Below are 22228 nucleotides of genomic sequence, written 5' to 3'. Positions count from 1 at the left end.
TGACTCCTGTTGTTGACCCAACAAATTGACACTCTAGTTTATGGCGCCAGTAACCACCCTAGGCTGTCGTCATGAGTTGCCAAGGCTATGGAAGCCTTCCAAGTTTGCCGACTCTGATCATATTTAGACAAGGTCATAAAAGACAGAGTGAGGATAGTATAGTAAAAAAGGGTATATTCTAAGGGAGGTGTGAACCTCCTAGGGGAAGGCACTCTGCTGACTTTCATTACTTGGCTGGCCTGGGATGACAGCCAGCCAGGTAAAGGCAGGTTGCATCTCTAACAAGAAATTTACAGTTCTGCCTGCAATGTTGCTGACCCTACTTGGGCATCCCCTCAGCTGCAGTGGTCACTTTGGAAGTTGGGCTGAGTGAAGGGTTTTTCAGCTTAGAGCCAATAAGATCTGTGGCTCTGACCTGGGCACCCTTTGACTCCAGGGCAGGTCCATTTCCAGTGATCCAACTCTTGACAGAGCTCATGTTTTCATATGAAGAAATATCAAAGCTTAAAAGGCACAAAAAAATACTCATACCCGTACATGTGTCTGAGGCCTGGCTGGTGCTCTCATAGTTCAAAGTAAATCAACACTACCTGATCAAGGATTCCAACAAAACACTGGAACTTGACACACTATGAAATGACACATTCCTAAATGTGCATATCCTGAAACAGTGGCTGGAGCTGTCTAGGCCACATGGGCAAACTCCCTCCATTGTCCTCCAGATGACATCACTATTCTCCCAGCTCAGGGTTTTTGAATGTTGAGCCTTGGGACAGATAATTCTTTTTTTTTTTAATTAAACTTTTATTTAATGAATATAAATTTCCAAAATACAGCTTATGGGTTACAATGGCTTCCCCCTTCCAAAATTTCCCTCCCACCCACAACCCTCCCCTTTCCCGCTCCCTCTCCCCTTCCAATCACGTCATGATTCATTTTCAATTCTCTTTATATACAGAAGATCAGTTTAGTATATATTAGGTAACGATTTCAACAGTTTGCCCCCATATAGTAACACAAAGTGAAAAAAAAATACTGTTGGAGTACTAGTTATAGCATTAAATAAGAGTGTACAGTACATTAAAGACAGAGATCTTACATAATATATTTTTTTAAAAAAATTAATTAATTTTCTATGCCATTTCCAATTTAACACCAGGTTTTTCCTTTTTTCATTTCCAGTTATCTTTATATACAGAAGATCGATTCAGTATATAATTAGTAAAGATCTCATCAGTTTGTACCCACGCAGAAACACAAAGTGTAAAAATACTGTGAAGTGATAGATAGGTCTGGGCCTCTTAACTTACACGGCCTAAAGCCCAACAGATTATTATCAAGCTCCTTCTATCAGGTTCTATTTGCCTCTCAATCAGGAAACTTAATTGTAGCTTAGACAGCACCTTTCTTAGCTCCTCTAATAATGACTCTGTCCTTTGTCCTAGACCCTGTTTAGCACACTTGGGCCTCATTCCTTCGTAATCATAACCTCTACTCTACCACCAATGGCTCTACTCCCAACCTGTGTGTACTGGTGGTCCTCTTCCCCACTTAATGCTGTATAATTGTTCAAACCTGGTAAATGCCACTCTTAGGATCATTGGTTACTATCCTCACCCTGTCTTTTATGACCTTGTCTAAATATGATCAGAGTCGGCAAACTTGGAAGGCTTCCATAGCCTTGGCAACTCATGACGACAGCCTAGGGTGGTTACTGGCGCCATAAACTAGAGTGTCAATTTGTTGGGTCAACAACAGGAGTCACTGTGCACTTGCTCCTCATGTGGGATCTCTGTCCTTAATGTGCTGTACATTGTGATTTAATGCTATAACTAGTACTCAAACAGTATGTTTCACTTTGTGTTTCTATGTGAGTGCAAACTGTTGAAATCTTTATACTAAATTGATCTGCTGTATATAAAGAGAATTGAAAATGAATCTTGATGTGAATGGAAGGGGAGAGGGAGTGGGAGAGGGGAGGGTTGCGGGTGGGAGGGAAGTTATGGGAGGGGGAAGCCATTGTAATCCATAAGCTGTACACTGGAAATTTATATTCATTAAATAAAAGTTTAAAAAAAAGGAAAAAAAGGGAGAAAATACACTCTCGGGGTAAAGCTGCAGGGGAACTGCAGTGGGAGATCCGGTGAAAGTAGCAGAAACGGTCTGGAACGCTGTTGTAAGTCAGCAGACACCCAGCAAAAGACCCACCAGCTTGGATCCAGGGAGGAAGGTGACCACTCCAGCAAACTAGGTGAGAGTGCGCTCCATGGGCCCACAACACTGCTGATACAACGGGAGGGACAGCTTAGTGAATTGTACCTCGTGGAGTACCACCTGGATCCCCCAAGACAGCAGGGCGATCACTCACCCAGAGGCAAGGGGAAAAAACAAAACAAAACAAAAAGCTGTGTGTCTCTCTCCCTACCCTCATCCCTGCTACAATAGAGACCTGCAGCCAGTGGTGGGAAGGCTGGTCCCATTTCTGGATACAGGCAGGTAGCAGCTTCCCCAACAACTGTGTGTGCACCCAGCAATTACTGGGAGCACCCTCTACCCAGTCGACACAGGCAATCACAACAGTTCAGGAGAAACTGAGTGAAAAGGCCTTCACCAGGCCAGTTGCACTCACCCCAAAGCAGGTGGGGAGGGGGATTTATCCCTAAGGAAGGGAAGTGCTGCCTGTGGGACACTCCTATGACCCAGCACAATTGTGAAGTGAGCGGAGGAGCCCTGGCAGGTAGGTACTTCGCACTCCTGCGAACCACAGATCTAACCAGAGAGAAAAACCTGTGTTCCCCACTGACATCAAACCTGGTTGTGAGGACTGAACTAGATCCAGCAGGCTGGAAAGCACACAGACAGTGGCTCTATGAACACCTCAGTTTCCTTGCAAACAGAACGGGCTAGCGAGGCAATGACACCAGCAGCTCTGGGAGCTGAGAGCCCTGGGAGTGAGACTGAGAAAGCACTGTGGCTGCATGAAAGGAGGCAGAGTGCGGCTGGGTTCTGGGCAACCAGAGTGCTTCTCCACACTCTCAGAGCTTCTTGATTGCTTAGAGCAGCTCATAGCAGAGGGAACTGTGCTCAAAGGAAAGACCCCACAAGGGGCCGGCACTGTGGCACAGCGGGTTAAAGCCCTGGGCTGAAGCACCAGCTTTCCGTATGGGCACTGATTCTAGTCCCAGCTGCTCTTCTTCCAATCCAGTGCTCTGCTATAGCCTGGGATAGCAATAGAAGATGGCCCAAGTGGGAGACCCAAAAGAAGCTCCTGGCTCCTGGCTTTTGATTGGCGCAGCTCCGGGAGTTTTGGCCATCTGGGGAGTGGACCAGCAGATAGAAAATCTCTCTCTCTGTCTCTACCTCTCTCTGTCTTTCAAATAAATAAAATAAATCTTTAAAAAAAAGACTCCATAGATCATATGAGTGGTTCATATAGTGGTGTGGATGAGTATTGAGCACACTGGGGACTAACGTCTGGGCATTCCTCAGCTGGGAGGAGAAGTGGAGTTCACACCAACAGAGGTGACCATTCGTCTCCATCCAGTGAGCCAGAGGAGAGCTACCACACCCAAATTGGGAATTACCCTAGATACTCGCACCATCCTAAAGCACTGAACAGAGATCTCTGGCCACACAACACACATACATCTTGGTATTCACTGAAAGTATACACGTCCCACTAAGCCACAGAGACACAGATCGAAGATGAAAGCCACCAGGCAAAACAAAAATTACAAATGCCTAAAAATAATGGCAAAAATTCAAGAAGCAAGAAGAAGGAAGACACGATGAGTACTTCAAAGGAACGTTACAACATTTCAACATTAGAATGTGAAGAGATTGAGGAAATGCCAGAAATTGAATTAAAAAATTAATCATCCAATTACTCAAAAGCAATCAGAAGCAAATCCACAAACTAAAGAAAAATAAATATAACATGAATGAAAATTTTCCCATAAAATTAAGATCAAAAACAGAAATCAATAAAATACTAGAAATGAATATTCAACAGATAAAAAAATGCAGTGGAAAGTCTTAACAACAGAGGTGGTGAGGCAGAAGAAAGAATATCCAAGCCATATCAGTTACATTCCATTATTAAATAGATTTTAGTAACTATTTCAAATGTTTATGGAAACTATATTGTACTATATACAATAATCAGGTAAAGTCTTTGTTGTCCAGTTTTTCAAGACAACAGCCCCAAAAAATTAAAAAATGCATTAAAATATTCACTATTTCTCATCTAAGACACAAAGTGAGAGCCACATCTAGATTATTCTATAAGAAAATCAACATGTTTACATTTACAAATAACTTATACACAGTAAGTTGCTGGTCTTCACATGTTTCTAGCCTGGTTTATGAAAATAATATAAATTTTAATAGTTTTGTTAAAAATAAAACAAAAACATAATATCTAACAAAGCAGTGATGAAATCTCTAATTTTAATAAAGATATATGTCATTTTTAAAGGAAAAAATAATAACTTCCATATAGCATTTGGAAACAATGATTTTGTTACTTTTTTTTACATTTTAATCATATTTAACTTTCTAACACTACTTTAAGTTATATGAATATTGAGAGGCCACTGATCGCATAAAAGTAATAATCTACCAAACAAATTTGGCTTTAAAGCATAACATTTTACTTATTTGATGGTACTATATCTCTGCAGATGACACATAATCAATGTAAAAAAAGAATTGCAAAAACTTAGCATCCAGGCACAGAGGGTGGGGCAGAGGTTAAAACACCTCTTGCAATGACCACATTTCATACTGGAATCCCTGAGTTCAAGTTTCAGCTCTTTCCAATCCAGTCCCTGCTAATGCACATCCTGGGAGGTAGCAGGTAATGGCTCAAGTATTTGGGTCCCTGCCACTCGCAGACTTGCAACATACCAGGCAGAAACAGATATACACATGCTTATCAAAGTATACTCCCTTTGGGTGGCTTTTTTTAATTTAACTCATTCATTCATTAAACAAATGTTTAATGCCTACTGTGTGCCAGGCATGTTGATAGCTATGAGGTGCCTTTTAGAATCCATAAATTTATGGTTCCATTGAAAAATATCTGAGATATTTCAGCAGAACATTTTTCCCTAAATAGAATGGTTAGCATATCTCACAATTTATTACACAGATGACTGCCAATTCTGCTCCTTCCACTCACAATTTCACAATAATTTATAGCTATTAATGCAGTTTCTCTCAACAAACATTTTAGAAAGTATACTATCTTTTGTTTAGCACTAAATAAACAAATGTCAAGCTCCTATTTAATAAGCTCCACATACAAGCATAAGGGAAAAGATGACAAATGAATTTCAACATTTAAATGAAAACCATGAGAACTGCTGACCCTTTTCAATGCTATAAGATGAATCCTCATTTATCTAAAGTGGATGGTATCTGAGATGGAAGCTTTCCTCAACTCTTTTAGGCCAGTTGAATAAACTCTAAACGTGTCAGAATTAGCAGAATTTTAATCTATGGTAGTTAATAGATGTAGCCCTCAGCTTTCAGACTTAGCAGATTTCAAAATTATCTATCAAAACTATTCAGCACCCACACCCTGTGTGAGTCTGTGCCAGCATTTACTACCATACACATATATTCAACTCCAGATTCATCTGAGACCCACAGATAGTTCCATTACCCCGGTGTCTCAAATTATCTGATCAAGCCTTAGAAGAATTTAAGCTACAGGTCAATATGACAGTCAAAACAGATCTATTGTACATCACCAAGATTCTGACATTATATTCACATATTTTAAACATTTTGAAGATCCTGACATTATAGTCCCATATTTTAAACATTTTGGCAAATATTGATTGCATTCATGAAAACGGATTTCATAAAAATTAAATTTGGAGGTCAGCCTCCACTTGATGAATGAATTCCTCCTATAATACTCCAAACAAATAAAAGCTGATAAAAATCTCACAGTGAGATAAAGAACATTTCATGGAAGAGTGCCTTGAGAACCAAAGGAGGATTTTATTCCACAAAACATTCTTTCAAAATCAAAGTCTCACTCTACAAGAAAATTTTCTTCTAATGACAGCCAGAAGCCAAAGAACAAGAATAACAAGTAAAAAAGGGGGGAAACTACAAAATTGTTGATTTCAATCAATAGGCCTGTTAGGTCTTAAAGTAGTTCACTGAGTTCCAGAGAGTTTCTCCATCATCCTCAAGGAAATTCATAGAATCAAATGTCTTCCCAGGAATTTCATGTATTTTTAAAACAGCAATAACTCAACTAAAGAGATTTTTTTTTTTTATTTATAAGAATTTATCTTTAAAATATCCTACAACTTGGCTGGCGCTGTGGCTCACTAGGCTAATCCTCCGCCTTGCGGCGCCAGCATACCGGGTTCTAGTCCCAGTCGGGCCGCCGGATTCTGTCCCGGTTGCCCCTCTTCCAGGCCAGCTCTCTGCTGTGGCCAGGGAGTGCAGTGGAGGATGGCCCAAGTGCTTGGGCCCTGCACCTGCATGGGAGACCAGGAGAAGCACCTGGCTCCTGCCATCAGATCGGCCGGCCGCAGCGCACCAGCCGTGGCAGCCATTGGAGGGTGAACCAACGGCAAAGGAAGACCTTTCTCTCTGTCTCTCTCTCTCACTGTCCACTCTGCCTATCAAAAAAAGAAGAAAAAAAAAAACCTACAACTTTCAATATTCAAACACATTTTTTAAAATCCCAACTCTCAAATTCAAATAAGGAATGAAAATTAGTTAGCAGTTGTCTCCAAAATCTCTTTATCTTTTGAAACAGCATTTGAAATGAAATATAAAGGGAATAACTGTTCAACATTAGCTTTTTGATCTTGCATTTTAAGTGAATGCAAAGTAATGAAATTCACTGGGTTACTACTAACATTCATACAGTGAGACTCACCACGTTCTTTCAGAAGTCCCATTGAAGAGGTCCCAGGTGGTAGGGGCAGGCCAAAATAGGCAGGAAGGTCATATAATGATGCCAAAAATCTGTTTCCAAAACATAAAGTTGGATCTCTGAGTGATTCATAGTCTCTGTTTTATAATATAAGGCCTCAAGATGAATGTTAAAGGATTAAGTAGTAATCCCAGAAAGAAAACCACATGCCTGAGGTCGACAAGTACCATATCTGCTCTAATCTCAGAGCCCTGAGTTTTAAATATTTCTTACTGGAGGTAAGCAAAATAGCACCAAATTTTTCTGGTATTAAGTATGGATAACAAATATGAAAATTCACTTGCTGATTGAGTCACATTTGACAAAAATCGGGAAAATGGGGGCCAGCTGTTGTGGCACAGCAGATTATGCCACCATCTGCAAACCTAGCATCTCATCTGAGTGCTGATTCAAGTCCAGCTGCTCCACTTACTATCCAGCTCTCTGCTGATGTGCCTGTGAAAGCAGTGGAAGATGGCCCAAGTGCATGGCCCACTGCCACCCTCATAGGAGAGCCAGATAGAATTCCAGACTGCTGGCTTTGGCCTGGTCCAGCCCTGGTGGTTGTGGCCATAAAACTGGAGTGAACCAACAGATGGAAGATTTCTCTCCCTGTCTCTCCCTTTCTCTCTGTCACACTGCCATTCAAATAGATAAATATTTTTTTAAAAAATCAGGAAACTAGGGGCCAGTGCCATGGCACAGTAGGTTATCTTCCACCTGCGGCGCCAGCAACCCATATGGGTGCCAGTTCTAGTCCTGGCTGCTCCACTTCCAATCCAGCTCTCTGCTATGGCCTGGGAAAATAGTAGAAGATTGCCCTTGTGGAAGACCAGGAAGAAGCGCCTGGCTCCTGGCTTCAGATCAGCACAGCTCTGGCCATTGCAGCCATTTGGGGAGTGAACCAATGAGGGAATACCTTTCTCTCTGTCTCTCCCTCTCACTGTCTGTAACTCCACCTCTCAAATAAAATAAATAAAATATTTTTTAAAAAATCAGGAAAATTAACAAGCATAGTATCTGTTTCTTACCTATTTTACAAATGATTTTCATCTTTTCCTAACATGTACTTGGAGAGTTTCAACCATGTCAACTCAATAAAGAGTCAGGTACAACACAGAAACTTTAAAAAATATAAACATAGGGTCTGGCATTGTGGTGATAGGTTAAGCAGTCCCCTGCAATGCCAGCATCCCATATGGGCAATGGTTGAGTCCTGGATGCTGCAATTCCAATCCAGCTCCTTGCTAATGCTTCCAGGGAAAGCAGTGGAAGATGGCCTAAGTCCTTGGACCCCCCTACCCACGTGGGAGACCAGAAATAAGCTTCTGAGTCCTTGCTTCAACCTGGCCCAGCCCTGACCATTGCAGCCATTTGGGGAATGAACCAGTGGATGGAAGATCTCTCTCTCTCTCTCTCTCTCTCTCTCTCTCTCTCTCTCTCTCTATATATATATATATATATATATATCTGTCTATTTCTGTCTATTTCTCCCTCTCACTAACTCTGTCTTTCAAGTAAAAACAAAATAAATCTTAAACAAAAGAAAAGGAAATTTAAAAATCACTGCTAATCCCATCACCCAGATTTTTTAGTGATCAATGCAAACTCTTGCTTCCTCTAGGTAAGATATTAGTCTAGGTCATTTATGTATCTTGCATGATTTAAGCATGTAAAATACATAAATAAATACCTAATGAATAAATAAATACCCAATAAACATCTAGATTCTGTATCTAATACCCCTCTACTCATCTTACAAATGAAGAAACTAAGACATTGAGGAGTTTACTAGAACATAGTTCAGATTATCCTAGCTAGAAAACAGTAGAGCCAGAATTTTAATTCAAGCAATAGGGCTTCAGAAACTATATTATTATTATTGTAGGAGTGAAGGGAAATTTCCCCTCCGCCCTTTGTATGTTTACCAAAATGAAGTGACAACCTAGAAATTAAATAGGAGAAAAGAGCATGGATTTTTTAATGTGCAAAAGGCAAAGAATCACAGCATGATGGGATATCAGAGGAGTGTAATTACTCACTAACCCAACATGATTCAGAAATTTATATATCCCTTTTCTATTGGAGAAAGTGAAAATAGGTGATATAGCAATTTTTAGTAGGGTAGTAAATGACTTTTAAGGGAAATTAGTGGACTTGAGGAGTACACAATGATCTGAGACAAAGTCTTTGGGACCACAAAATAGACAATGGATTATAAATTATTCTTTATGGGAACCAATAGAGGACAATGGTGTGACAAAAATGTGTTCAGGTGTGCTGATCAGTTTCAGTCTTTCTTCCTTTGATGTGAATTTACTTTATCAAGGCAAGGTGAAGGGATCAGAGGTAATTGCTTTAGTAGGTCCAAACTATAAGGGAATTTCGCAGATAGCTTTTCCCTGCACATTGAAGGAAGAAGCAAGACAAGGTTGAAGACCCTTAATTCTAAGCCTGTTTTTAAGACTTTTTAGTTTCCCTTAGTTAAGCATGCCAAAAATTGTCATATTTGGGGAATATCATTCTCTGAACCCAGACAATATTTTATACTAACTCTGTTCATCAAATTACCATGCATAATATACTCTATTCCTTTTCCATGTTCATGCATATATAAGTGATTACAAACTTTCTAACTTCTTATACTTAACAACGTTATCATGATATCTTTCTTTGTAAATGTATGAAGTGCACATTGTTATTTTGGCCCACTACATAGCAACTCATTGTATGGATTTAACATAGAGATGGTTAATTCACCAATTTCTTTTGCTGGATATTTGGCTTCCATTCCACTTTCTTGTTACATTTTAATTTGTTTTCTTTTTATTTAACACATTTGTACATATCTATGCAGTAAGTAATATAATTAAATATATATATGTCATAGGTAATGATCAAATCAGAGTAATTAGTACTTCTAGCCCTTCAAACATATATTTCTATACATGGGGAACCTTTAGACTCTTCTAGTTATTTTCAAAATAGATAAGAAATTGTTGTAGAATATAGTTACCCTAATGTGCTATAGAAGACTAGAACTAATTCCTGTCTAACCATCTTATGATCTCTATTATTTGACCTCTCTCCTTCCCTCTGACATTTTGCTCTTCTTAGACTCCAGTGACCACCAACATACCCTCTTCTCTGAGAGCAATATTTTGGCTTCCATAAATGGTTAAAGAACATGTGGTATTTGTCTTTTCATGCCTGGTTACCTCACTTAGCATGAAGTCCTCCAGTGTCATCTAAGTTACACAAATGAGAGAATCCCCTATCTCCCTCCCTCCCTTCCTCCTTCTCTTTCTTCCTTCCTTTTAGAGGTATAGACTAGAGATAGAAGGGGAAGGAGACAGGTAGTGGTGTGTGGAGAGAGCTTCCATCTGCTTGTTCAATTCTCAAATACTGGCAACAGCCAAAGCTAGGAGCAGGAGTTCAATCCAAGTCTCCCACATGGGTAGCAGAAACCCAATTATGCACACTACTTCTGCCTCCCAAGGTCTCTATTGGCAGGAAGCTGGAGTCAGGAAGAGAAGTTGAGGATCAAACTGAGGCACTGTGATGTGACACACAGGCATCTTCACTATTAGTCTAAATGCTCACACTCATTCTGGCTGAATAATGTTCCATCATATATATATATATATATATATATATATATATATATATATATCACATTTTCTTCAGCCATTCTATCCATTGATGATACTTTGGTTGATTACATACCTAGGTTATTGTGAATACTGCTGATATGAACATAGGAATGCAGGTATTACATTGATATAATGATTTCATTTTCTACGATATACACCAACTAGTGAGACTGCTAGATGACACAGTAGTTCTATTTCCAGTTTCTGGAGGAATGTCCATACCATTTTTCCATAATGGCTGTACTAATTTCCATTTTCATCAAAAGTGTATAAAAGTTCACCTTCTCCATATCCTCAACAGCATCATGAATGAAAATCTTGGAACATTCATATTTGCATACTTACTTTCTTTTCCTAGTATAAATGCCTAGAAATAGAATTACTGGTTAAAATGTTCTATAAATGTTATGGGGCTGGCATTGCAGACTAGTGGATAAAGCTACCTCCTGTGACAACAGCATCCCATATAGGCATTGGTTTGTGTTCCAGCAGTTCCACTTCTGATCTAACTCTCTGTTAATGCCCTGAGAAAAGCAGAGGAAGATGGCCCAAGTGCTTGGCCCACGCCACCCAAGTAGGAGACCTGATTGAAGCTCCAGGATCCCAGATAGATTCTGCCTGGTCCAGTCCTGGCCATGGAAGCCATCTGGGGAGTGAACCAGCAGATGTAAGATCTCTGTCTCTAACTCTTTCAAATAAAATAAATCTTTAAAATAAAAATAGTTATATAAATATACTGTAGCTTTTAGTATTTTAAAGCATTTTTCCTGATAAAAAGAAGAAAGAAACAGGGAGGATGAGGGAGGAGATTGTGACTGTCCTATTGAGAGACTTGCATTTGGACTTGACACATAGTATGCACTGAGTAAACAGTAAGTAAATGACTAGCTTGTAAGATTCATTAATTTAACTGTCACTCATGTAGCCAGGCCTATGGGTCTGGACAGAGGACTGAGATATCCTGAAAACGGCATCAAGGTAAATATGAGAGTTTTGAATATGCAGGTGGTTTTGCAAAAAACTACATATGGAATTCTAGAATTAACTAGTTAATTCATATGCCACCACAAATGGGGCCAAGATACACTGACAAAATGTAATTTAATTTACTTTCTAATATTTGGCCCATAGTTAAGTATTATTTAAATTGAAACTTAGAACTAATGGCAATTTTTCAAAGATTTCCTACGAATTGAAGATTCTGACAGAAGTAGACATTCATGCACTTAAGCAAAACTTTTTAAACAGTAAGGTGAGAATGGCAGAGTTGTTTCAATACAAATGCAAAAAGTCGTGAGAGCTTCTATAATTATTTTATAATATCATAATTCTGTTAAGTTGATCAGTGCCACCTAAACAGACATAGTCATGGAACAAATCAGAAACTCTTCACTGACCACGAAACTAGGGAAGGAGGATCAAGCTCACAGGTCTGAATCACAGAAATGCAGTTGTCATATTTTCAAATGCACCAAGTATTATCAACTAAAAAATTAGCTCTAATAAATAAGAGAACCATAAACAACATCTGTTGATGAAAAATTAACATATAGAATGCACCCATACCTATCATTATTTTTATAAAAGGAATAAATGATGATCTTGGAACATAAAATTCAGAAGTACACTGAAGAAGTTCACTTTTGTAAACTTAAATTTCACTTTCATTTTCTTATTGCAGTTCAAAAAGAGAAATTTGCAAAGTGGAAGAAATCATACATTTTTCAAACTCTCTCACATTTTCATATTTTGCCCTGTGTAATTATTTGTTAGACCATAACCTTATGATCTACCTAAAAATAAGGTGCCACCCTAAAAATTAGTGGTTTCCAGGGGTAGTGTTGTGCTTCAGTGGGTTAGATTGCTGCCTGAGACACCAGCATCCCACATGGATGCTGGTTCAAGTCCTGGCCTCCCCATTTCCCATCCAACTCCCTGCTAATGTGCCTGGGAAAGCAGAAGAAAATGGCCCAAGTGCTTGGATCACTGCCATCCACATAGGAGACCTGGGATGGAGTTCCAGACTCCTGGATTCAGCATCACCCTTCCCCAGCTATTGCAGCCATTTGGAGAATGAACCACCAGATCAAAACACTCTCTCTCTCTCTCTCTCTCTCTCTCTCTCTCTCTTTCACTCTCATTCCTCCCTCCCTTCCTCTCTCTCCCTCTCCCCATGTAACTCTGCCTTTCAAATAAATAAATAAATAAATCTATTTTAAAAAAACGAGTACTTTGCAAAGCATCTTTAGGGTAATTGCAAGTAGTTTATACACAACTTGTCTGTCTGATTTGAACACAAATTTTTATAGGATCTCACAATGCTAATCAGTTCTAGAGCCTATTCCTGCATTGTTAACAAATTTCCTAATCGATTCCATTTTCCTCTCTGCTACTTATTTACTCATTCCTAAGTTTATTGTTATCTGTATTACGTGGAGAACTAGATTTAAAAAAAAATTGGCGTGATGACTTTTTTAAAAATATATTTAAGCATGGGTTGTCAAACACTCTGAGTTACCACATGTCCAAACACTTACTTGTCTTTCCCTCTGCATTCCCATCACACTTCCAACATTAATGAAATGAAGCTAACTCCTAAGATAGGAAACAAGGAACCACAAAAGCAGCTATAAATAAAGACAGGGCAGCCCCTGTGGATTGAGGTTCAGGCTTTATGTGCCCCAGGCTATCATTGGAAGTACATGCACTTGCACTTAATTTCAAAGGGCGTTGATCTTCCTCATTAAGCAGAACATGTTTTCATTAAAAATGGGAAGTTTAGGTGTCAAGAGACCTTTACCTTCCACCAGTTATAGAAGAAACATTTCTTTGAGAAATACTCAACCCTCCTGAGAAAGACACTATAGAAAAAGATAATATACCTGATCAAATGTATTATTAATGAGTGTTCCACTTGTTTCAAAATCATTATTATTCTTCCTTGGATTACTGACTTCATTTAAATATACTGAAAATGATTTTCAAATGAGTTAATTTTTCTAGTTATAAAATACTTACTTAAAAGTCTACATTATTCATTTAAATTGGTAAACTAACCACTTTTTAACAGCTACTACCCTGATAGACAAACCTGGACATCAGGATAAACTAGGTAAAGACAGAAATTTTTTAAAACTCATCAACTTCCAACACAGTAACTTATTTTATTTTATAATGAATATATTCTATTACCATGGAAAAAACCAAACCTACAAAATTAAAGCTATACATAGGGGCCAGCACTGTGGCATAGAGGGTTAAGCCTATGTTTGTTGTGCCAGAATCCCATAAGGGCACCAGTTCATGTCCCGGCTGCTCCACTTCCAATCTAGCTCCCTGTTAATGTGCCTGGGAAAGAAGCAGAAGATGGTCCAAGTACTTGGCTCCCTGCACCCACATGGGAAACCCAGAAGAAGCTCCTGGCTCCTGGCTTTGGCCTGGCTCAGCCCTGACCATTGAGGTCACTGGGGAGCTAACCAGTGGATGGAAGTTTCTGTCTCTCTCTCTCTCTCACCCTTCCTTTATCCCTCCTTTCCTCCCTCCTTCTCTCTGTGTATCTCTGCCTCTCAAGTAAATAAATAAATCTTAAAAAAAAAATAAAGCTATATATATATATATACATCACTCTATCAAATTCAACTGTCATAGTACACTTCAGCCAAGAAAATGATTATCCTGCTCATGAACCTTCCAGTGGTAAGCACAGTTTGCGGCATAAATGCTGGAAGACCTACAATATGCTTTATGGCATGGCAGCATTTTCTCAAACTTCTCATAATAGCTGTTCAGTCACCCCAAATTTCTAATCAAGTTATCATATTAAGAACTAATGTTAACAAGGGAGATCCAGAGGAAGCTCTGGACTCTTGACTTTTCCCTGGCCTAGTCCCAGCCAATGTGGCCATCTGGGGAGTCAACCAGCGAATAGGAGCACTCTCTCACTCACTTGCTTGCTTGCTCTCTCCCTTTGTCTCTCCTTATCTCTCTGTAACGCTTTTCAAATAAATAAAAAATAAATCTTTAAAAATAAACAAGTCACTAAAAATTTTTCAGAGTTTAAGACAGCTAAAAAAGAGGATTCTGAATGTTCCCAACACAAAGAAATTATGTTTGAAGTAACAGACATGATAACATGATCCTTATCCATGTATTGAAATATCAAACAAGAGATTCCAAAATGGCTGAACAAGGAAGATAACAGAACAACAGCAGAGTAAATGCAATTCCAGGGGAGAGCTGGAGAGAAATTTGCAATGGAAAGTCCACAGAAAGAAGAGAGATGCTGTAGAGCAGGGTAAATAGTACAAAACACCCTGCAGTGAGCAGGGACAACACTAGTGACTTCTGCAGCTAAGGAATGGAGTTGTCAGCTTCTGATAGCAAGATGAGAGCAGTCCCTGTCATTGGTGATACTGTCTAAGGAAGAACCTCGCAGACAACATTGAAACTGAGTCCAGCCTGGAGCCCAGCAAGGGCTCTATGAAACAAAAGCATATTTCTTTCTCCCCATATCCCACAAGGGTGCCTAGCAACCAACTGGGAGAAAGCACCACCTTAATGACCAATAGAGGCTGCAGCTGCTCTCACACATGCATTTAGGGGATTTTATCACATGGATATATCAGTGTTCCCCACTGACTTTGAATCTGGGCTGGAGGGGTTTGATGGGGGCTGGGAACCCACTTAGGACTTTAAGGTGCTCTCATCTCCCTACGCAATCACAGACTCCCAGGATCAAATTGCCAATGCAGAGCACCCTGAGAGAACTAGCTCTGGAAAGGCCTCTGTTCTCTGCATGGATGGGGCAGGCATATGGGGCTGAGAGTGGATCCACTGTTCCCTGTGACGGTAGGAGCCTTACCTACTGTGACTGTGGGAATTCTGTGACTACATGATAGGCCACAGGACATAGCTGGGTCTCTGGGCAATCACTGTGTATGGACTCAGAAGCACAGTGTTCTCAGATTTCTTGTGGTGGGTCACTGAATAGGATTCTGTGCTCACAATAAAGGTCACTTAGAACCTCTGTGCAGCTCATGCACCTGCGTGAGTGGGGACTGTACCCGCTGTGGGATAACCTTGGGCAATGATCACATTGGATGCAAGGAGAAGAGGCTGTGATTATTTCTAGGAAATGTGATCATACCATTCTCCCTGCCGACAATACAGGAGACCTACCAAATCCAACTTGGTGCCACCCTGGATGCTCATGCCACCCTTGATCACTGGCCAGAGTTCCATGGCTCCACCTAGCACACGCAGGTGGATATCCATTGAGAGCAGTCACCACTAATCCACAGAGACATAGTTCAATAATAAAAAGTATCAGAAGAGAAAAGCAACAAGTGTTTCCACAAAAGCCTAAAAATAAATGCAGAAATACAAGAAACAAGAACAAAGAAGACAAAATGACTTCCACAAAGGAACACAGCAAAATTTCAATATTAGAATATGAAAAATGAAGAGATTTATGGAATGTTTGAATATGAATTCAAAAGAATGATAAGATTACTCAGGAACACAGAAAAATAAATTCATGAGATAAAGGTATCCATACATGATATGGATGATAACACTTGCAGAAAGATAAAGACACAGAAGACAAATGAAGCTGAAATATTAGAAATGAAGAATTCAATATGGCACATAGAAAAAGAGTGGAAAGCCACAACCGCAGACTTGGTGGAACAGAAGAAAGAATATCCAAGCTATAACATAAATCCTTGGAAATATCATAGACAAAAAAAAGAAGAAGAAGAAAAGAAAGACTGATGGAAAATGGCATTTGATATTTATGGGATACAATCAAATGAACAAACATATGTGTCTTAGGAGTTCCTAAAGGTATGGAAAGAAAGAAAGGATTAGAAGGCCTATTTAGCAAAATAACAGCAGAAATTTCCCTAATTGTGGGAAGAAAGGGGCACCAAGTAGAAGAAGCACATAGAGCTCCTATAATAAACATGAACAGAAAAGAACTTAACCATTGGCCGGCGCAGCGGCTCACTAGGCTAATCCTCCGCCTTGTGGCGCTGGCACACCGGGTTCTAGTCCCGGTCGGGCCACCGATCCTGTCCCCGTTGCCCCTCTTCCAGGCCAGCTCTCTGCTGTGGCCAGGGAGTGCAGTGGAGGATGGCCCAAGTCCTTGGGCCCTGCACCCCATGGGAGACCAGGAGAAGCACCTGGCTCCTGCCATCGGATCAGCGCGGTGCGCCGGCCGCAGCGCGCCTACCGCGGCGGCCATTGGAAGGTGAACCAATGGCAAAGGAAGACCTTTCTCTCTGTATCTCTCTCTCTCTCTCACTGTCTCTCTCTCTCTGTCCACTCTGCCTGTCAAAAAGAAAAAAAAAAAAAGAACTTAACCATGACACATTGTAGTCAAACTTTCAAAAGTAAAAGATAAAGAAAAGACTCTAAAATGTACACAAGAGAAATGCCAGATAACCTTCAGAGGATCCCCAATTAAACTAATGGTTAATTTTTCATCAAAGACCTCTACAATGAAAATTATAAAATATTAAAGAAATAGAAGAAGACACAAAAAATGGAAAAACTTTCTATGTTCATGGATTGGAAGAATTAATATTGTCAAAATGTCCACACTACTGAAAGCTATTTACAGATTACAGAGGATCCCAATCAAAATACCAAGACATTCTTCTCAGATCTAGATAAAAATGATGCTAAAATTCACATGGAAACAGAAGAGACAAAAGAAGACACAAAAAATGGAAAAACTTTCTATGTTCATGGATTGGAAGAATTAATATTGTCAAAATGTCCACACTACTGAAAGCTATTTACAGATTACAGAGGATCCCAATCAAAATACCAAGACATTCTTCTCAGATCTAGATAAAAATGATGCTAAAATGCACATGGAAACAGAAGAGACCCCAAATAGATAAAGCAATTTCAAATGACAACAACAACAAAACTGGAGGCATCATAATACCAGACTGCAGGACATACTACAGGGGCAGGCACTGTGGCGTAGTGGGTAAGGCCTCCACCTGTGGTGCTGGCATTCCATATGCGTGCCGGTTCAGGTCCTGGATGCTTCACTTCCTATCCAGCTCTCTGCTGTGGGACCTGGGAAAGCATTAGAAGATGGTCCAAGTTTTTAGGCCCCTGAACCCATACAGGAAACCCAGAGGAAGCTCCTGGCTCCTGGCTTAAGATTAGTGCAGCTTTGTGGCCATCTGGGGAGTGAACCAGCAGATGGAAGACCTCTCTCTCTCTCTCTCTCAGCAGATGGAGGACCTCTCTCTATCTCTCTCTGTAGCTCTACCTTCAAATAAATTAAATGAGTCTTAAAAAAAAAAAAACAGTGTGGTGCTGGCACAAAAATAGACATATAGACCACTGGAAAAGAACAGAAACCCCAGAAATCAATCTACACTGCTACAACCCACTAATCTTTGACAAACAAGCTGAGCTCAATCCCTAGATAAAAGAGAGTCTCTTCAACAAAAGGTGATGAGAAAATTCGATCTACACATGTTGAAGTATGCAATAGGACTCCTATCTACACCTTACACAAAAATCAACTCAAAATGGATCAAGGATGTATATCCATGACCTGATACCATCAAATTACTAGAGGAAAACATCAGGGAAAATCTGCAAGACATTGGAATAGACAAAGATTTGGAAAAGACTCAAGGAGCATAGGCAAAAAGACAAGAAAAGACAAATGGAATTACATCAAGCTAAGAAGCTTCTGTACTGCAAAGGAAATACTCAGCAAAAAGAACAGGCAACCATCAGAATGGGAAATGTATTTGCACACTATGCAACTGATAAAGGATTAATATCAGAATCTATACTAAGGTCAAGAAACTCAATAGCAACAAAACAAACTACCCATGAAAATTGGTAAAGGACATGGACAAGGAATTTTCAAAGGATGAAATAAAAATGGTCACCCTGACACATGAAAAAATGCTCAGGATCACTAGCCATCAGAGAAATGCATATCAAAACCACAGTATGGTGGCCAGCGCCATGGCTTAACAGGCTAACCCTCCGCCTTGTGGCACCGGCACACCGGGTTCTAGTCCCGGTTGGGGCGCCGGATTCTATCCCGGTTGCTCCTCTTCCAGGCCAGCTCTCTGCTATGGCCCGGGAAGGCAGTGGAGGATGGCCCAAGTCCTTGGGCCCTGCACCTGCATGGGAGACCAGGAGAAGCACCTGGCTCCTGGCTTCGGATCAGCATGATGCGCTGGCTGCAGCGGCCACTGGAGGGTGAACCAAGGGCAAAAAGGAAGACCTTTCTCTCTGTCTCTCTCCCTCACTATCCACTCTGTCAAAAAACAAAAAACAAAAACAAAACAATAAATGCCTACTTTGGAGCAGATCAAAAGGTATCCTAATCTACTGTTGGTGGTAATGTAAACTAGCATAATCTTCATGGAAGATAGTATGGAGATTTGTGAGAGACCTGGAAATAGATATACCATATTACCCAGCCATCCCACTCCTGGGAATTTACTCAAGTGACATTAAATTAGCATATGAAAGAGTTATTTGTACCCCCATGTTTATTGCAGCTCAATCTACAATAACTAAGACATGGAATCAACCCAGATGTCCATTAAATGATGAATTGGTAAAGAAAATCTGGTACGTATTCACTATGGAATACTAATCAGCCATAAAAAAAAATGAAGTCCTGTTTTTACAACAAAATAGATGAAATTAGAAATCATTTTGCTTAGTGAAATAAACCAGTCTCAAAATGGCAAATACCATATTCTCTGATATGTGGCAGCTAATACAGAATACAAAAAAATGTATAGGAATGAAATGGTTATCTTGGGATATGATTGTCCTTTTTAGATTTTTAGCCCTTGTTTATACTTCTGTGGAACTATGGTCTTCCTACTTTTTATTCATTTAATACTATAATGAGTGGTCAATTAACTCTGTGAACATATGGTGGATTAAAATTATGACTTTGCAAATTCTGATGAGAGGAGTGGGAGGGAGTAGTATCAGGTAGGGGAGTGTGGTTGTCTTTTTGGAATTGTACCTATGGAAAGAATCAAATCTGTCCTGTTTATATTAATAAAAATAGTATCATACGATATACCATAAATAAGTATAATTTGTATCAAGAATAAAAACACATATAGTAAAATAGCAACAGAGCAGTGTTTACATTCTACTGGTGTAAATGTTCCTATACAATATGTGCTGAAAGGCTGTTAGAAGTGCTATACTTAGCTTTAGGGCCAACCTCGGTGTACATAAATTAAAAATTATCTTGAAGGGATCGGCACTGTAGCATCACAGGTTAAGCCACCACCTGTGATGTAGGCACACCATATGGGCATCAGTTCAAGAACAAGCAGCTCCACTTCTGATCCACGCTCCCTGCTACTATACCTAGGAAAGCAGCAGAGGATGGTTCAATTTCTTGGGCCCCTGCACCCACGTTGGAGACCTGGAAGAGGCTCCAGGCTCCTAGTTTCAGCTTGGTCCAGCCCCAGTCATAGAAAACATTTGAGGAGAGAACCAATGGATGGAAGAGCTAGTGCACGCACATGTGCACACACACTCTCTTGTGCTCTCTCACTCTCTCTCTCCTTCTCCTTCTCCTCCTCCTCTCTCTGTAACTCTGCCTTTCAAATAAACAATAATAATTGTTTAAAAAAATCTTAAAGATGGTGATGCTATTTCATTAACTAATTTATAAAAGTAACTGACCCATCTCTAGACACTTATGGAAAGCAAAAAATATGCTCAAAATTCTTGTATTCAACTATGTTCTGTAGAACCAGCCTCACCTTCTGTTAGAAAGAGACTAACCTTTAATTATTAGATTCTAAAAGGAAAATTATAACTTACTCTGCTCCATAATTACTGCAGATGAGTTATTAAAATTCCAGACTTATGTAATATTATCATAAAATATGGCATTTTTCTCAAGAAAGACACAAATTGGGTTTCAGCTTATGCACTATAAAACCCAGATGGTTTGCTTAACTACTCAGACATCCTCCAGTTCAAAAGTTAATTGAACTGAAAACTAAAATTTTGATAATTGATATGCTTAGAGGGACTCAAGCAGAAGGTAAAATTAGCCTCATGCATCGGGCTTTAATAGACAGACTTGAGAAATCATAACAGTTTTTCAAAGATTATCAGTATAGTAGAAGAAAATATGTATCTCTTATAGATTAACTAATTACACATTACCTGGACTTCTCAAGATATTGTTTTTCTTTCTCCATTTTTTTACTCACTGAGTCAATATCTGTCACAATTTTACCCAGTTTAACTTGTTCTGGAATTTAAAAAGAAAAAGCATTAATTGCATGCTACTAAAAGTTTTCATTTTTTAAACACATTTTTTCCAATGAAATTTCAAATCCCAGATTTTTTTTTACAATAACAGAATATTCTTAAAAAAACAAAAGCACTAATAGAGCTACTCAAAGCAAATTTTAGTGGTTCTTTTTCACTCTATGTCACTTGGATGTTTTGTAGTTACTAAAATTTAAGAGTGAAAATATCAAGTAAATGAACTACATATATCAGAAAGGAGATAGCTCCTAGAGAAATGCCATCACATACTAATGAATGCAAAGAGACTCTTCTACACATACATCAGCATTTGTTACTGTCACCATTATACTCATAAAGCTTAGTTTTTTTTAGATGGGCCTACAATTTTATAATAACTTAGCAAATCATTATTTAATGTAAATAGGAACATTGAATGCTCCAGAAATCTCATCATTTAATAGAGAATAGAACTAAATTCCAAAACGACAAAGGGCCAGCTTTGAAAACAATAACAAACAAAACAACTAAAATCTGGTTCAACTGCACAGTAGGCAACATAGGGTAACTACAGATAAGTGTACTTGGATATAACGAAAAAATTAAAAGAGGCCAGCGCCGCGGCTCACTAGGCTAATCCTCCACCTGCGGCGCCGGCACTTCAGGTTCCAGTCCCGGTTGAGGCGCCGGATTGTGTCCCGGTTGCTCCTCTTCCAGTCCAGCTCTCTGCTGTGGCCCAGGAGTGCAGTGGAGGATGGCCCAAGTGCTTGGGCCCTGCACCCGCATGGGAGACCAGGAGAAGCACCTGGCTCCTGGCTTTGGATCAGCACAGGGCACTGGCCATAGCGGCCATTTTGGGGGTGGATCAATGGAAGGAAGACCTTTCTCTCTGTCTCTCTTTCACTGTCTAACTGTCAAAAAAAAAGTTTTTAATCAAGTTCTTAGAATCTAAAAAATTTACATAAATGGATTTTAAATACCTACTATTATATATTATACAGATAATGGGACCATTATATAGTTTTATATATTATAACAAAAATACTAAGTATTTCTTGAGTACTATCTACTAATTCAGGTATCTTAAAAGATATAGAGAACATATGAAATAAGCCTTTTGTTTTAGAAAAATGTATAAGCTAGTTAGGAGTTTCAGTATTAGAACATATTATACTATACAAGAACATAGTAGACTACCTTATATAATTTATATTTAAAATATATAGATACTCCGGTTTCTCTTCAGATCCTATTAAATCTTTCACCTTAAAATGTATTATATAAAATATAAAATATTTTGTTAATGGAAAATAGAATAATAAAATACAAGGACTACTTA

The 22228-nt window shown here is 39.3% G+C and overlaps 1 protein-coding gene across 1 annotated transcript in view; it reads right to left on the bottom strand.

Annotated features, from left to right (window-relative positions):
- IQCM (IQ motif containing M) overlaps window positions 1–22228 on the bottom strand; it is a 431659-nt gene that overhangs the window by 350656 nt on the left and 58775 nt on the right. Inside the window, 1 exon segment of the mRNA XM_062198888.1 lies at window positions 20803–20890. Within this exon segment, the coding sequence (XP_062054872.1) occupies window positions 20803–20890 (88 nt within the window).

Source organism: Lepus europaeus, chromosome 8, assembly GCF_033115175.1.
Source record: "Lepus europaeus isolate LE1 chromosome 8, mLepTim1.pri, whole genome shotgun sequence".
Taxonomy (NCBI): Eukaryota; Metazoa; Chordata; class Mammalia; order Lagomorpha; family Leporidae; genus Lepus; species Lepus europaeus.
The sequence above is the reverse complement of the archived record's forward strand: the minus strand, read 5'-3'. Positions and strand labels throughout refer to the sequence as shown.